This window comes from Taurulus bubalis (genome assembly GCF_910589615.1).
Source record: "Taurulus bubalis genome assembly, chromosome: 10".
Lineage (NCBI taxonomy): Eukaryota > Metazoa > Chordata > Actinopteri > Perciformes > Cottidae > Taurulus > Taurulus bubalis.
This window is the reverse complement of record NC_136598.1, coordinates 7414184-7433013: the sequence shown is the minus strand read 5'-3', so window position 1 is coordinate 7433013 and position 18830 is coordinate 7414184. Positions and strand designations below refer to the sequence as shown.

Genomic DNA, 18830 nt, shown 5'->3' with positions numbered 1-18830 from the left:
ATGTGCACAAACCCTTATGATCGTCTAAATAATAGCACACTTGAGACAACCATGTTTAGTTTGGAATGTTGGCCGAAAATATTTTTAGCGTACTAAATACTGTAGGCTACATTTAATTTACATAGTTTGCAAATCACACCAAGATCAAGGAGTCTTTCATAATAAGAGCTTGTAGTCCTGTAATAAAAATACACTATTAAATCTGTATACATTTGTTTCCTTTGATAAAAACCACTTGCAATACTGTTATGCATAAAATGATATATTGTATTATGTTCTTGTCAATTTCACAAATTGAAAAGGCAGGCATACTGCAGCAAAAAGCAAGGCAGGAAGGGTAATACTAACGGCATATTGTTCTCAGAGAGCCAGACCAGAGAGCCACACATGATAATTCATGCTGCAATATCACAGATAACGGTAAAAAATAAATAAATAAAATGTGATTCCTAAAAAGGAACCTCACAAGAGAAATACTGTCTCTTTAAGATTACGTACATGTCCAGAAACCCAGTGCAACTGATGGTGAGGTGCTCAAACTGCTCGGCCTGCTACACTTTAAAACAACAGATTATTCCCAAAGCTCTCCGAAAACAGAACATCGGATGAATAAGGATGAACGCCTGGGAAAGGTAGAGCAGCTGTTACAGTAGTGTGAAAGCTTCTTAGGAATGAGTCGATTCAAACTGGGCACCGTCATCAGGAGTAGCCTGACTTCTTTACTGCAGCTCCTTGGACTCTTTGTTTGAAAACATCATCTAACTCAGTCACTATAGAGGGGCCAGTTTTAGCTGGACCACTGTACAGAAGCTCAAATAAGGCAATGGGGATGTTTGGATTCATGATTTCTTCTGATTAGGATGATGAATTACCAATTCCTTGGGTGAAATGATACGAGATACATAAATGATCATGATTTAAGTGATGATCAACTGATAAAGTTTAGAAAAGACTGCCGTCCATGCAAAAAGTTGAATGCATGAGTAAAAAAAAAAAAAGTATCAATATTGTCAGGTGAATACTTTGTCGACTCTCTCTCAACCCACAGAAAAGGGTTCGATAAAGGTTAAAACATTTAAAAGACAAATGTTTTGAGTTGCAAGGCTTTCACTCGACAACGGTTGCATGCCGTCTCAGATTACATTCAGAATGCAATGTTTGTGAAACATGAGCCATGGCATGGAAGGTGATATGATTGATGAATAAATGATGAGCACTGGAGAGGGAAAGAGAGGGAACACTGACATGAACACATTACTGGATTACAACCGAAACTGGGTTGATTTCCTTTTAATCAAACTATACATGTGTGCGTCCTACGCAAAACCCGGGAACTTTTCAATCTACTTCACACTCGGGTGTATTGCGATGAACACCAAAGTCCAATGTCAAAGTGGCAAGCAGCACTTTCCGGGGGCCAAACAAAAAGGGTACGCGCTATGAACGGGCACTGCTCTACTTTTATGTAAACCTTGACTCCACTTTCATGGATGTGAGGGAGGGGGAGAAAAATCCAACCAGCTATTATGGAAACATCTCATAATTAGAGGGCCATTTGATCCAAATAAGACTGCATGGTAGGGCTGGGCGGTATGGCCAAAAATCACATTCATTCATTGACGCCGAAAAGGACCGCCGCTGTAGTTGTTCACCGCTCACTGGCCAACTCGCTCACAACTGGCCACGAGCTGTTGGTACATAGAATGGGTTAGCTAAGCATGGAGGGGTATGAATTTTTCATATCCCGTCATACCGGTAGTGCATGCCGTAACAACTGTAGTCGCTCTTCAGCAGGCAGCAGCATTTAATGTTCAACACTCTAGTTGAGGGCGCAGCGGACAGAGCTACTTCATATATAATTCATACCCTATGGAAATCCAAAACCGGTATACCGGTTGAACCGGTATACCGCACAGACCTACTGCATGGCAAGTCGGCAATACTGCAGAGTAATACAATAGCTGATGCACATAAAGACGCAAAAAGCATGCACTTACGCTCAAATACCTCTGGCGAAAAAATAGTTTTGCCGTCTAGCTATGATGCACCTAACATCTCAACTGCTTCTGTGGCTCAGTGCTTTATTTAGAAAAATAGCTTGTTTCCTGTTTTTTTTTTTATTTAAAAGGAGCTGTATTTAACATTCTGAACATACTAATATAGCATCAAACAACTATTTGCTGTGTGAAGATATAGTGGAGTAATGTCTACCTGATCAGAGAATGAAGTCGCTCTCCCTGTGTGTATGTTGTTTTCCGAGCTTCTCTCTGTGCTTTGTTGACATACAGCTAGCTGTATGTGCTTTTAATGCATGTGGGCGTGTCCCATGTGTTAATTCATGGCCACCGTTCTGCACTGCTATCATACGGCGTTTACAGCCTATTACGCTTTCCTGACCAACAGCGTCCTGACCAACTGCAGCCGTCCGGTTCCCCCTCAGGGAGACACTGTTAGCTCGGTCAGCACTTTTGCCGTAGTTAGTACTGTTAGTTCTGTAAACTATGAGCGGCGCAGGCTCGCTGTGTACATGTTGAGAGCCATTGGAAGGCAATCAAAATGCTCCCAATCTCAGATCTTGCACAGTTAAGGAAACATTGTATGGAATCTAAGGAATCTAATTTTCAGCAAATAATTATTATATTATGCACCCAGCACAAACAAAACAGTTAAAAAGTTGATTGATGGCTTACAGATAACACCTTTGGTAAATTGTGTGAAACCGATGATGACAATAAACAAGACTATTGTCACTATAACAATCTGTACTCTTAAGTATTCAATTCAGCCACTCTGTTGGCCTTGCACAAATCGTCAACAACACACTCTTTAAGTTCGGCCTGCGGAGGCAAAAGGTACACCGAAGGGACGCACGTCTGTTGCTGCAGCGTGGACAGAACACATAGGGAGCTTATCCGACTCACAGATAGCTGCCGGGGACCTTGTCTCTGAACTATGACTGCAAACACATCAAAACTAGGCATCCCCCATTTGTAAATAAATAAGAAATTTGGGCCAGGGCCTTTCTGTCACTACAATAATAATAATAATAATAATAATAATAATAATAATAAGTGAATGGCGGGGACTGGAGGGAGGAGAAAAGAATATGGAAATAAAAAGAAAGGGGGAACTAAGGATTCAAATACATAAATAAATAATAAATAAGATTAAATGAATGATGAAATGTAGAATGAAAGATATGATGCATCTAATCTGATATGTTATTCATGTAGTGTTACGTCTGTCTTCAGTATTTGAGCAGATTCAATTCAATTAGGACATCATTACTTGCCCTTTGACCTCTGTTTGGTGGTCTCATGTGGGCACTGAGGAGAAGAGGCCACTACTGGCCTTGGAATTAATACTGTGTGTAACTGGATGGGGCCTCACCAGAGCAATCGCACTAGTTCCTCACCTGTAGCGGGGGGCTGGTGGGCCGAGAGACCGGGCAAATCCAGAGAGCTGTCCGACATCACATGTTTCAGGTCTCCGCCCATGTCCGAGAGCTTCATGTCCAGCTGCACTGAGAGTGCGTCTTCGGAGTCGTCCTTTCCTACGCTGCTCCCCCCAATGGACGGGAGGTCGAGGGACTTGACAGAGGCGGTGTCCTCTTTGGCCTGTTTGAAAGCGGCCACCTTGTCCACCAGAGTCTTTTCCGAAGCCCCGAGCGCTGTGCAGAACTTTGAGGACTGAAAGTCGGCAAAGTCATCCGTGTCACTCTTGAGAGAAGAGAAGGAGCCACCGCCACTCTCCTTAGTATCATCGTAGGCCAGGCCTCCCTCCAGAGACAGCTGTTTGAATACGTCATACTTGTCTGAGGTCTGCTGAAGTCGCTGCTGAGTCAAGGTCTCCCCTTGGACACCCAAGCTGCTGCTCTCGCCTTTCGGCTCCCCACCAGAACTGCCAAACGCCATGAAATCTGCAAAGTCGTCCTGAGGCGCTGCCACAGCTCCTCCCTCTGCTGAAGCCTGAGCAGCATCAGAGGATGAGCCAAAGAGGGTAAAATCCCCAAAATCATCTGCACCTCCCCCTGGAGGTTTGGCTCCACCTGGTAAGAGCACTAGAGAGGGGGGCACAGACACTGAGGGGAATGTGCTGCTGGGTTTTGTCTCAGTGGGGGCAGGAACAGAGGGAGCTATAGAAGAGAAAAGGTCCAGGTCGGCCATGTTGAGAGGATTTTTGGGCTGAGAAAGAGACACTGCCGGCTGTTGCTGCTGCTGTGGTAGATGTTGTAGAGACTGAGAGGTTGGGAAAGCAGAGGGGAAGGAAGGTTGAAAGATCTTGGCCTGGTCTGAAGGGTCTAATGGAGAGACGCTGTCTGCGGTTTTAAAGTCTGTGAAGCCATCATCAGCACTGACAGACTTGAAATCTGCAAATCCTTCCCCTGCGAATCAAAGAAAACAATTTAAGATCATTAAAAAATATTTATTATTGCAGAGAGACATAATCGAAAACGTACAGCTGCAGCCGCCATTATTCTGTTATATTATAATCCTACAAGAAAGGGAGCGGGTAGTTATTAGTTGTGGCTCTGTCGCTTTGTGAACGTTGATGGTGAACTTCCAGTCTTCTGATGAACAGTGGGCTGCAGAGTGTCCAATCAAAAGCACACATCACTGCACAAAAAAGCTAGAGACATTCACACTACCATGCAATGAGCTGTTCAACCTGGAACAGAACATGATGAAGAAATTCTGCAAAAGTAATGCCCATCTTAACAAGTTATGTTGTCTTCCTATGTTTGATAATCCCTCAACTTTCTCCCAGTGAAGTAATAGAGGTCAACTTTAATTTAAACATTTGCAAGAGCAAATTAAATATAGTGACGCACCAAAATAACTTTTTCAATCCAGAAACTGATATTGTTACCTGGGCTTTGGGTATCGGCCGATACAGAGTACCGATCCAATAACACTGTTTTATTTAGTAAGGGATAATGCCCAACGAGGTCTCCATGAGCAGGAATTAATAGACGGCCTGGAGGCTAGAACAGTCCGACACAGCATGGGGGCCATTAGAATTCCTGATAATGGACACCTTGAAGGAGATAGATAATCTTGTATATATGTACAATGGTCCCTAGCCAAAGAAGAAAAAAAGCGCATTAGTTTGAATTTTCATATGTTTTGCAACCAATCGTCTTGTGAAAAAAGACGATTTTTTTCACAAGACATTCACTTAATTTCCCTGGAGGGATGGCTAGAACAATTGTTAACATCCCATAAAGTTCTCATGCAATGGAAACATTGTTCACTGCTCCAGTAAATAGAACAGACCTCAGATATCACTTGGCAACGGGTCCACTCAGCTCACAGAACCCATTGGATCAGCTACGAGCCAAAAAACTAATGTTGATTCAAAATCAATACCATTGCGTACAAACAGTAACTATAGTGCGACATTATGTTTAACAACAAGACAAGCTATCCAGCCATGTCATTGCCTCCACTAGTCTAATATTTTCACAAACAAATGAGATGCCATGTGTCGGACGCAGCCTGAAGAAGCAAGTTGAATAGCAAATGAATGAATGAATGAATATATACTTTATTAATCCCCAAGGGGAAATTTTGTGTCGAGTAGCAGCCATTAACACAAAAAATAAGATAAGAATAAAAACAACAGGGATATAAAGATATATAAGATATATGCAATAATAATATAAAGATATGGGATGCAAGTGAAGCTCACTTATATATATTCTATATATTCAGAGGGGCAGTGGAACTATCTTCTAGCAGCTTGTGTTTTACAGTCGCCACAGATTTGGATTACAAAATGCATAAATGGTACCATTTGTTTTTCTTCTCTTTGCCAAATTACCATAGTATAAGCAGTATAATCCCCTTGAAGGTGTACATTATGAGGAATTAATGGACTTTGTAGAGACAACTGTCCCCTGCGCTGGCATTACCTCTCACTTAATGGATACCCTGCAGTCAATCAGAATCGTGCAATTACCCCAAACTATGGTACAATAGTCTGTATGCCTCTTTGGAAGTGATTGTAATCATTCTTTTATGTGAAAGGCTCGACTTAAACATGGCTTTCCTAACTTTGCAAAACAAAATGTAACAAATAAATACATAAGATGTACATTTACTGAATTGTTATTTATAACTCAAATAATATATAGTACACCAGCAACTTGGTAAAAAAAATCTTCATAATTAACAGGAACTACAAATGGAGCATAAATCTTTTACAACAATAAATTGGTCAAACCAATTTGTTTCCAGTTTTGAGTTTTACCGAAATCGATGCATCCCTAATTAAAGTTGCAACTTTTGAGACAAACGTCAAAATGGTTTGGAGAAGATAGATTTGACTTTACAATCTAGGAAACCATCATTAAAACTGGTTTGGTAGAAACATATCCTGGACAGCAAATTCAACAGCAAGGTGTTTTAACTACATATTCTTTTGTTTTTTAACTTTACAATAAAGTGAAGGTTAAAGATTAGTTAAACATCTATAACAATAGGTTGTTTAACTGTTTGGTTGACAAATAAATGAAAATTGAACAACCGGAAACTGCTCGTTAAGATGGGTGTTGTTTGCAATGACAAAGCTTCATATATGCTATAAAAAGAGCAGCAGAAAAAACATTTGGAACAGAATATTTTTGTCTCAAATCTTTTTGAATACACCGCTGATATAAAAACACAAAGAGAAAAGTCTGAATGCATTCTTGAGTTTCAGGGGTTGTTAATCCACTGCTGTATAATATATGCATGGATGGAAACAGAGAATCTGTTCACACTGCTGGTCCAGGGTGGAAAAGAGATAACTAATGGGCTCATTAAGGAGATGGAGCCTGACAATGCCAAGGAAAGGTCACTGCAAAGCATGACTTACTGGAGTTGTAAGAGCTGTCCCCATCGGAAACTGTTCTAATGAAACAGGGATGGGAAACACACTGGTATCAACACTGCAGGCTTGCAAAACAAGATATAGTGCAACAAAAAATGGCATTAAAATATGGCATTGTAGCGCCCAAACAACTTTACCCAAGTCATGATACAATGTTTAATTAGGGGGAATTTCACACGAGAGACCATATCAGAGCCCAAGAGGTCCTCTTTTTTTATTTGGCAAAGAGGGCAAAGGATCTATTCTTAGGAATAACCAGAAATTTATTTTTAAGAAACTTGTTTTTTAGAAACAGAAGGAGACTTGAATGTTTAAGAAAGTGTGGCTGAGTTTCTTACCGACTGGTTTCTTGTCAGCAGGTGGCTCAAGCTGTCTGAATACACTGTATTTGTCCCCAAGATCTGGATCAGAACAAATAAAGAAAAATGGGTCAAAATAAAAACAATGTCCATAAACTGAAGGTGTCCTAATTGGAAATAATGTCCAAGACTGAAATTGCACTAGGAAACTTTCGGGGATCAATATTATTTCAGAAGTAATAAAACGCTACATGGAGGTGGATAAAAAAGAATAATATATTAGAATCTTGAGAAATAGTGTCCGCGCTATTCCTCAGCTGTGCCATGGTGAAATGTGTGGAAACCCATATGAGAGATGAGACATTATCTATGTTGCTAAATTGGTATCCCATCTGAAGATTATATTTCTTCCTTCCTAATCTGCTCCATCTTTTCTTCCCAGTCAACTGACTGGAGCGTTTCCTGGAGAGCAGACAGTGATTCGTAACATACCATCCACTCGCAGTAAACTAGCGAAGGTACCTGAGGCAGTGGGTGTCGGCTCTGCAGGCTGCTCCACAGACAGCTGCTTGAAAACAGCGTACTTATCAGAGGACGAGACGGAGGCGGACGAAGAGCCAGACACTGGCGTCAGCATGGCAGACGCACTGCAGGAGACACAATAGTTATAGTCAGACATCAGAATGAGTGAGGTTCGTTAGAGGAGTTTAATCCCCATAAACTGATAAACAGGCTGTAAAATGTAGTGAGTGAGTGGTTTTTAAAAGTGTTCTCATACAATGTAGAACAAACCATTATGGTGGTGATGATGGACATCGTGGGCAATTTTATCTATAATCCCACATAAAAAAGGGTGCTACAAAGGTCATATGAGTATTCGTCGACATTCATAATTGTGAGTGGCTGTTAGTTTTAATTGGAGTTTTGTCCAATTATCACTGCACTCTGTTAATGTTGGCCATAATGCAGTTCGGATTTTAAGAAAAACATTTTTGACTAATTAAACATCTGTGATGTTTTTTTTAAACAATGCTCTTCTAACTTGGGCACAGCTTACTGGGCCTCTCTAAAGTTGTGTTCATGCCAAATGGCATTCAGCTGAATAAAAACAGCTCTGTTGCAGTATTCACAATTGTGCTTTGATTGCTTTTATGAAGTTTATCTTTTTTTACTACCTGTACCTAGTATCAAGTTGAATTTGAATAAGTTGAATTTAAAAAGAAACAGTTTGACATTTTCACCACCAGTAAGTAAATAAGAATGTTTCCCAAACCTGTCAAACTTTCCTTTTAAGCAAATATTGTTTCAGTACATTTGTATTTATGTTATGTCATTGTTTTACTAATTGTCTGTGTCTATGTGCTTTTATCTGTGATAACTGTATGAGTTTTGTTGGTGCTTATTATGTGTTCTTGCATGTGTTGTTTAAATGCCAACAAGTCATAGACTACAGAGGAAAATTGCCTTCATCGGTAGAGCTGGGACATCTGAATGATGAACTCAAGTGCTCATGTTAATTAATGTGCATTACCCTTTCCATAACGAAAATAAACATGTATATATACGATGGCCCTTTGTGTTATGTTCTGATGCCTCTGTGACATTCAAAAACAAAGCTGTACAGGTATACAAATCTTGCTTTCATTGAAAGTGTAGTTGATCAGATGACATACATGACGCGCACACGCGACATAATTACATTATTTTTCTTTCTCTTCTTTTGTTGTCTATCTTATGCATATTTCAATTTATGTTTGTAATTTTGTAAAATTTTAAATATTATATAGGTGGAGGCTTCAAATAAGCCCAGTTGGCTTTTTGTCTCTTCCTGCACTGGTATTCATTTTCTGTTATGATTTTTTTGTTTTATTGTTTGAATTGTGCAAAATAAAATAAACAAAATAAATGAACATACTAGAATCAAGCTTTACTGAAAAATCATTAAGCTCACTTTCCAGCAACTATTAGTTTCCTCAAAGCCCTTCCTCTGCATCACATCTGACAGTAAGTTATTCCTGCCAGTTCAGACTAGCAAACCAACAGCTTCTCATTAATTAGAAAACAATGTCAGACAGTGGGGATTTCTTCTTATATTGTTGAAACAGAGTGCATGTTTTCAGGGGAGAAATAGGAGAAATTAGAAAACTCCTAGGCTACATAGATGCAAGATAAGTTCTGCTATCTTTTTGTCTTTTAAACGGATAATTACTTTTCAGCTTCCTCTCCGTAGAAAGACAGTCTCCCAGCACGAGCTTGGAAAGTAATATAAAGAAATGAGCCTTATATCTACTGTCCATTGAAAATAATTAATTAAAAGACTCAAACTCATTGCTATTCTAGAGAGGTTATTGCAAGATATTAAGACAGTGCCTGACGGTATGGTTTCCCAGATAAACGATTGAAGGCAAAAATATTATGTAGAATAGCTCAGCTATAAATAACCAACGAGGGCTGAATATTAGACCCTCATCACTACAAACAATGACATATTTTCCTGAGAAAAGTAGAACTAGTGAGAGTGCAAAGAGATGTAAGAAATAACACTGGAACTGGAAATGCATTTCTTGTAATGTAAAGTCAGCATCAGGATCATATCAGATGGTGAAAATCACCAACTACAACTTTGACCAAGACAATTAAGTAAGCTCAAATTAAAATCTGCTTTTTGCATGTCCAATGCACTCACAGCCATTACCTTTTTTGGTGCTGCGATGCAAGGGTGGTGGGGAAACTTCCACCCGACTCCCCCTGGAACTCAGTGAAGGACAGGTCTCCTGCTCCTGCCTTTGGAGCCTCCTGGAAATCCTGGAAGTCATCGTCATCAGCTTTGGGCCCCTGAGCCAACAACATGTTAGTGAGTAAGGTGTGAATTATGATCAACTAATGGATAATGCAGAACTTAAGGCAACTTAAGGTCTTGTTACCTGTGCAGGAGGGAAACTGGCTATGAAGTTAGTGTTTGTGGGTGCTTGAGCCTGCGTTGCGGTTGTCATGCTCATAACTGGTGGTGCTGATGTGGGCATGGCCATGGACATAGAGACCGGGGGCTTGGTCATCATGGGCTGCTGATGTTGATGCTGGGGCCTGACGGAGGCCATGGCCATAGCCAGGGCCGGCAGGTTGGGCACAGGTGGAGAAGGGAACTGACTGAGAATTTCCACATTCATTGCTGGGAGACCACTCTGAAACAGAGGAAACAGATTTTAAGGAACTGATGAGGGAAGCTAATGTGGAAACATTCATGAAATAAATGATGTTCTGACTAAAGCGGCTGTAGCTCGGGGGGTGAGTGGTCGTCCCGTAACCACAAGGTAGTCGGTTTGATCCCCCATAGTTCACATGTTGACGTGTCCCTGAGCAAGACACTGAAGCCCTACCTCCCCAGGTCAGCCCACTCCTCCCTTACCAAGGATGGGTCAAATGCAGAGAAGAATTTCCCCAAGGGGATTATTAAAGGATACATTATAATGTATCCTTTAATAAAGTTATAGTGTGGACTTGATGGCGAGGCTCTGTGGGAGCCATGCATGATGATTAGTGAAGCCGTTCTAAGGGGATAATTTGTCATGACTCCAGTGTTTACCTGCGCCACACCAATTAGTGCAAGTACAGTGTAGAGTTCCTCTTTGGTCAGCATGCCAGGTGTTGTGCGGTTGGCTGTCGCCCAGATTTGCCCCAGTGCTTCCCTGGGAAGTCCTGATGACATTAGTATAGGGTAGAGATTGGCTGTGTCTATCCCTGCTGGAGTCATGGTGAATTCAAGAACCTTTTTGAACATTTCTGAGGAAAGACAAAAAGAAAGGACAATATTCATGCATGCTAGAAATGGAGAGGTAAACTACTTAAATTCTCTCAAATCTCAATCATAACAGAGATGTATAGTGTTCTTCCTTTATACAAAAAACAGCATCCAATATGAATGTCTGAAACATTATACTGGACATGAGGAAATGTTTACCTGGGATGAGGCTGTCATTGTAAATCCAGGCTGGCAGCATGGGCTGAATGTGCTCTTGTTGTGGGTACACGCCAACACCTGCTGTCACACACACACACACACACACACACACACACACACACACACACACACACACACTTAGTAGTTATAGCAAAAAAAACTTGCCCAGGCATACGATTTGCCACGCCACAAAAATAAAATAAATCATACATCTGATGTCTGGAAGACTGCATAATGTTATGCTCTCCTGCACTGATTCACACGAGTCTTGCCCCGTCAGACATGTCTTGCTTCAAGATGGGCAGACAGAGGAAACTGCCTTGTAAGAAAAAATAACTAAAAATCTAATTTAACTGCTGACATTTAAATAAAAAAATTAAAAACATCTGCAAAAAGATAAACCTTTTTTTTCTAGGGCGACTTTTCAGTCCAAGACAGTACAAGACATTTTATTGAGTCTACAAAACATCTGTTTACTCAGGCAGATGCTTTGCACATAATAATCCCATTAGCCATCAGTGGGCAATTAAACAAATCTTATTACAAATCGCCGAGGTCTCCAAGAATAGCCTCTGTATTTCCCTTGATGACATGGAACAGACGGACACAGACAAACCAATGAAAGCAGAAAGGAGTAGCCAAGTGGCATGCACAATCAGCCTCGGCTTATGTTTGGGCATCAGTGGCGCCTGCCAATCCATGCGCATCCCTGTTAAACCGTAGCAGTCAGCATGCGCCAGAGGTGGTTCTCTGAGAAGGTGTTACATAGCGAGGGAACAAACAGCAGCTTATTGAGTCACCTCAGCACCACAACAGACACAGTCCATTTCCACAACGTGTGCAGAGAGCGCCAACATGAGTAGCCCCTCTAACAAGATTTGGTCTGGAGGTGACAGAGGTATGAAATTGGCAGATATAAGAGCAGAGACTTGGCTTGAGAGCAGTTGTAAGGACACCAGGGAGGATACCTCAAAGACACCGCCACTCCATTTGATCCAAGAGGCGAAGAAAAATATCAGCAGAATATTATTTCAGAGCACATAGGCTACACTAGTATAGAGACTAGCCCAGAATCTCGTATAAACCAATTATGACCCAGAGGTACAGAATCATTTTTTGTTTGTTAGAAAGAGTGGAAATATTTTCCAAGGGAAAAAAGAAAAGTACTGCCTTGATTGTGTGCAGCAAAACAAGGTAGAGAAGAAGCTATGAAGACTAATAAACAGGCACATCTCTCACCACGGTTACTACTGGTTTGAGGAGACGAGTCAACAGCTGATGGGGGGACGCTGGGTGCCGACACCGGGACCTCAGGTAGCTTTTCTGCGATGAAGACCGAACTCAAGTCTGCAGGGCCCGCAGCCCAGTTCCTTGATTTAGCACTGGGGTGAAACTGGGTTGAAACTTTAGTTCCAGGACCCATTACAGCCAAAATCGGCTTGGATTTAAAGCTAACCTGTGCCGTCTTATCAGCAGTAAAATCGCATGAGGAGAATAGCTTCTCATCCAGGGACGGGCCTAGAGGGGTGAATGAGGAACAGGTTTCTTGATAACACACACACACACACACACACACTGGCTATACAAAGCAGTTGAAGTTGTATTCAATTACAAAATTAATATACAGTATCAATCATGTATTTCTACCATGAACATTTTTCTAGCATCATATCCAACCTGCAATTGATTCTACATAATCTGAAAAAGAAATCCTAAAATATATTGAAACAGTCTTATTTGTCAGAGGCAAGCGATGCTAGCCAGAGGATATCTAAACTGTTAATTTCAGATGCTAAACAACTAGGTCAGAGGACTGGGGGATGACACTCGATGGAGGGTTGCTGTTGCATTTCTCTGGACGTGAGGCGATCGCTCTGTCCTGTCGTTCATAGTCTAGAGACTGAGAGCTGTCACAGAGCAGCTGCTCATTTGGGAGATTAGACGGCAGATGACACATGAGTGTGATGACAGCCTTCTATCGAACCACAAACAGATTTAGTATCAATGATGGATTCAGCTACTCTATGGTTAAAACCTACTGAGAAAAATTATCTTTTTCTAGTGACGAAGCAAGGTCAGTTTCTTATTGATGCTGCGTCCTTGTTTGCCTAGTTTGTAGTGTCTGGTAGCTGTTTAGGTCATAAGGCCAGGCCACCTGCTGTGCTAGCTGCATGCGCTCACGCTATAACACAGGCCAAGGCCAACGCAAAACCCAGACGTGCCGGTGAAAATAGTCAGCATCAGCAATAAAATAAAAAAATCCATCCAGATTCATTCAAAATGTATATGGTTGAGTATATACTACGAGGAGGGGCGGGGAGGTGTCAATAAAGCAAAAAGACAGTTACCTTGAAATGTAGAGCTGTTGTTGACAGCAGAGTGTTGGGTGACAGTGGAAATGGACACAGAGGCAGGAAGGGACTGAGGTAGGGAAGAGGAAGAGGACAATCCTGCCTTCAGGGAAGGGGATGAAGGTTGGACTTGGGCCTGAGAGGAGAGGTGGAAGTTGGCGGGAGGGAACGCATTTGGAGGACCCTGAACAAAGTCACTAAACTCGTCATCGTCCGGGGAGAAACCTGTCACGGGGTCAAGGACCTGAGAGGAGAAGCCAGATGCGGAGGAAGTGGAGGAGGGCGGAGGGAAGGAGGCAGGGGCGTCTACAGGCCCATGAAAGTCACTAAACTCATCATTGTCTTCGGACAAAGCTGGGGGGAGGGAGCGTGTGGGGACAGAAGGATGTGGTGGCGATGAGTCTGTAAAAATGAAGAAATAATGATGATGGCACAACACATGACACACACTGCAATGGAGTATGAATTATGGGCTGGACATTCCAAGAGTGAGATAAAGACTGTATTGTGCAAATCCAGAAATTGTAGAACTGCAAATTCAACCAAAATCTTGACATGCAACATTTAATTAATACTTAGATTCCATAAAATGCTTTTCGGGTTGAGAACGTCAGCTGTAATAATACTTTAGGCTGTTTGTTAAATGCATAACTACAATTTTGCTCAGGAAGTTTTAGTGAGGGAAATCTCTCATGACAATAGACTCAGAGCTGTACAGATGTGAGCGACTGAAAAAAATAATGTGATAAAAGACATGTGATCCAGAATCAGCCTCTTTGTCGTACACTCTGACAGGGTTTTGGTTCGCCTGGCTGCCAGCTGAGCAGTCATCATGCTGACCTGCCTCTAATCCAGCTATTATTCTTAGATAAGGCATTCCAACTCAGAACAGATCTCCTGATAGAGAAACAACAGGAACAAAATTTCAGAGATTACAGATAAAATCCTTGGGGTGAAGTACCTGGCTTCTTGGTCTGTGATGATGGATTAGGGTACATCTTAGCGTCTCTGCTGAAGCCATCCAGGTTGCCTTTGATTGCCTCCAAAGCATCATCGCGGCTCTTTTCAGCTGTCTGAGTGTGCAATAATAGGGGATCAAGAAGGTTACAAAGATCAGCAGTCGACATGCCATAAGAATAGCAAAATGAGCAGGAGAGACACTCACCTTGGGTTTGACACTGCTGAGCAGCCTCAGCTTCTGTTTCTGCTCCTCAAATTGTCTTCTTTTCCTGTCCTCTTCCAGCATCTTCTGCTGCTGCCCCAGGCGTTTTCTAAAAGACATGAAGAGGAGACATTATATGGAGAGCCAACAAAATAATATCCTTGAATGGGTTGGTAAAAGACTAATGATTCAAAAGAACTTGCTCAAAAACAGAGCTGATCTGAAGCGACTGCCTCCAGAACCAGAAGACCATGGTGTCATATGCGGACAGGGAGCGCTTGTCTGTTCAGTGGGCCACATCATCATATTTTAAAAGTAGATTTAATTACTGCCTCTCGTCGTATGCTTCCGCGAAATCAGTCAAGTTGCAGTTTACACCCTTGTCTGTCCAAAATGTAATTACTTTATCATCCTATCAAATTTTACTTTTATGTGAAATTGTCATAATTAGCCACTGAATTATTGAGTCCAAGAGGATGTTTGTGGCAAAGTTGGCGTCAAGGCGTTCCTGAGACATCGCGTTCATGAGACAGGGACGGCGGCGAGGTTAGTAAAGTTTTAGTTCGGGGAAACCATTTAACAAGATTAAGAGTTGACAGCAATGCGAGCGGCTCTTCAAGGCAGTAGATGGGCATAGCAGAGCCTTGAGCTAAATGCTAACATCAGCAGGTATAATGTGTACTATGATCAGCATCTTAAATAAAAAATACTACAAATAAGTTTCATTCTATGTTGAACTGGTGGTCCCACCAGCAGCAAACATCGCACAGAATCTGACCCGGTGGCACTAATTAACAGGCATTAGGAATAATTATATATAAATAGCAAATCATCCCGCTGGTGGTTCACTTTTAAATGCCATATAGAGGCATCAGCATTATGGTTTAGAGACTTTCCTAACCAGCCAAAAGTTCCTTACAGTCTCTTTGAATTAGGATATAGTCAAACTCCAAGGATGCACATGAGCACAAGTATAACACTCCTCCAATGAAAAAAAATCTTGAAAAAAATAATCCATATTAAAAGGGGTTGAGGGGTTAGGGAACAAAACAGTGATTCCAGCCTCTCATGCTCCATCTATTTAACAATGTAGTGTGTTAGTTACTCAGTTGGCTATTCAGATGTGAGCATTCATGCTTACACACAAACAAATAAACACAAACAAGAACCACGACATTAATGTAAAAATGTCTTACTGGTGCTCCTCAGCCATTTGTTTGTGCATGTCCGCATTGGGCATGTATTGGGGTCCAGCAGGTCTCATAGCCATAAACTGTTGCTGACCCAAGAACTGCATCCCAGGGGTCTGCATACCAATAGCCATCCCACCCTGTGAGATACAACAAATAACACAGTCAGCATCTCAGACAACCATTAGCATGAGGCCTTGTCACACTCTTGCACATGATATTAAATACTCACACCGAGGGAAAGCATTGCCATTCAGAATAAGATAAGCTCTTATGTCCAGGCATCAACGTGAAGGAAATCAGTTAAATCAACACATCAGGGTTTCAGTATGCATTCGTAAATGGAAGCAAACATTAGCAAGTTTGTTAAAAACACGACAGATGCAGACTAAATCTTTAAGGAAACATTAGAAGGACAATTTTACTTTTGACAACAAACAAATAGACAAACACAGAATCAAGAAGAAGCTCACCTGCATAGACATAGCTCCTGCGGGCATCTGTCCCCCAAAGTTCATTCCCATCATGCCCTGCATGTTCGGTTGCATGACTGGAACCATAGGGAAGCCCTGCTGTTGCTGCTGCTGTTGTTGTTGTTGTTGCTGTTGTTGTTGTTGCTGCATGGGTACCATGCCTGCAGAAACACACATACACACAAACATTGTTGTAATATACTGCACACATGGCAAAGAATAGTGTCTTTAATTACTATTTAAAGCATGAATATGCCAAATTTAAACTACACGGAGAAAAACAAGAGCCTCTTGAGACTGGACATGATTCAGTATTGCAAATCAATTTCCTAGATAGCTGGAAAAAGACACAGGCTCAGCAACAAACAAATCTATTTTTCTGGTGACTACAGTGACAGCTCAGAGCAAAACAAGAGGAGAAAGCAAAAAGAAAAACATAGGAAAGTGTCTGTGTTTGTTTTCACAGATGCTGTGTGAGCTGACAGCCAGAACTGTGCCGCCAGCTCCGACTGGAGACTCTAGAAGATTCCCTATTTTACGGCTCAAACGGGCTGAATAAGTTGCTTGTTTAGGTGGCTACACACAATGTACTTAGTCTAAAATGACATTGCTAATGGGAGTATGTAATGGCCCCTGAGAGATGCTTGTCCCAGTGGTGTGTGGATGGTTTATCAGGAGTGTTATGGCAAAGTCAAGAACCTAGATATAAAAATGCACGCACAGCTAAATGATAGTACATATGTGGCCCACAATGCACTACTCTGGGCACAGGTAACAAAGGTATGAAGGCTTTCTGATGGGCTGAATCCTTGCTGTTATTTAATTCTGTCCAAGCTCTTCTGGTGATTTTAAGGGGCAAAGCCCAATTGTTACCAGGAAAGACTAATATGAAGTCTAATGAATTATATAGATATATCACAATAAACTGAAGTGACCTATTTCACAAGTATATTTTTTTTTAAATCCAAATATATTGATATATAGTGTGCAAAATGATCAACAGGTCACCTTTAAAATGCTAAATCGTATGTCACTGATCAGATTAAAATTCTGGGAGACAAAGCTTCCCATTTAATTACCAGCTTTTGATAATGAAACATATTTTCCAAAAGTCTGCTTGAAAGAAAAGACCTAATATTATATATTGACTGCAGAATGACTCACCTTGTGGCGGTCCCATGCCCCCTCCAACAGGATACATGAAACTATCGGGAGAAAATAAACAGAATGGCAGGCTATGAGATTCAAATTTAGGCATAAGTCAAGAAACCTACAGATAACACTTGTAGGTGAGCTCGAAACATTCATCACATCGCCTGCAGCTTTGAACAATGCAAAGTATAAATCAAAATCACTGCATTTCTATATTGTGATTGTTATTTGTGCTGTAAAACAATACATTCAAAGCTAGCCATCGATATCATCAAACCGTATTTGACTAAATATGGGGATTGCTTAAGGTCAACAAACAATGCAACCTCCACTTCAAATAATTTAATTGGATGTGGTTCCATTGGGCAAATGCCTGCTTGTACTGTACTTGTTGGTGGCAACAAATTAAGAGGGTACGTATGCATTTGACACAACTAAATAATAAATGAAAGCCTTGATTGCTTTTCAAAATTTTGACATTACATTAGAGTGGGACCATATCTGAATGCAAAGTCTTAATTCCACCATAAAAGCTGCTTTCACTACAAGTACAACATCTGATTGGTTTGCTGTTGGCATTCATTGATCAGCGATGAGCATTTGTTCCACAAACTAGTTCATGCACAAAGACCAGGAGGAATTTTTACTCACTGATCCTTTACAATTTCAACATTAATACCCAAAAGGCAGAACAATTGATGCAGTTTCATTTCCACAGGTGACTTGGACTCACTGGGTCTGTGCTGAGAATCCGGCCTTTAAGAAACAATCAGAGGAAGTTTCTACAAGTCGGCCAAGTCACTACTCTGGAGAGCCAACCCACACAGGCCTTCGGCTATTTGTCAAATAACTTATTACAACCAAGTTCTTCAGGCTGAAGTTGATGATGCAGAGACAAACAAGAGAAAGAGCCAGCAAGACCTTCGTGTCCCGGACGGACTCCAAGCTGAATTTGAACATCACTAATCCAATGGGTGACATTATCATACTGATAACTTTAGTAGCAACACAACTGTGCTAACAAAAGAGAGGCAGGGAACTCATCAGACAGTGCAAGCATTGGCCAAAGCAATTACCAACTCCCTGTGGCAAATAAGGAATAATTTAGACCTGCGTTTCACTTCTACATGAAAAATGTACTTTTGTAAAATATGAAAGTGAAGTGTTAAAAACTGTACACTTAGGCTACAACTAATGATTGTATTTCAATGAATCCATTTAGTCTACAAACTGCCACAAAAAGTGAAAAATGGTCCGTTAATGTGTTTGCATCACTTGTTTTCTCGGACCAACAATACAAAAATACTAAATGTATCGTGATATTAAACAGAGAAGAGCAGCACATACACACATTTGAGAAGCTGGTACCAAC

General features: G+C 41.2%; 1 protein-coding gene across 1 annotated transcript in view; it reads right to left on the bottom strand.

Moving 5' to 3' along the window:
• synrg (synergin, gamma) overlaps positions 1–18830 on the bottom strand; it is a gene marked incomplete at its 5' end in the record, with an annotated part of 34586 nt that overhangs the window by 12541 nt on the left and 3215 nt on the right. Inside the window, 14 exons of the mRNA XM_079225358.1 lie at positions 3416–4384; positions 7212–7274; positions 7695–7819; positions 9868–10007; positions 10097–10354; positions 10756–10952; positions 11131–11211; positions 12370–12648; positions 13479–13883; positions 14443–14554; positions 14647–14752; positions 15840–15973; positions 16307–16467; positions 17471–17511. Of these exons, the coding sequence (XP_079081484.1) occupies positions 3416–4384; positions 7212–7274; positions 7695–7819; positions 9868–10007; positions 10097–10354; positions 10756–10952; positions 11131–11211; positions 12370–12648; positions 13479–13883; positions 14443–14554; positions 14647–14752; positions 15840–15973; positions 16307–16467; positions 17471–17511 (3071 nt within the window). The remainder of the gene's footprint in view (positions 1–3415; positions 4385–7211; positions 7275–7694; positions 7820–9867; positions 10008–10096; positions 10355–10755; positions 10953–11130; positions 11212–12369; positions 12649–13478; positions 13884–14442; positions 14555–14646; positions 14753–15839; positions 15974–16306; positions 16468–17470; positions 17512–18830) is intronic.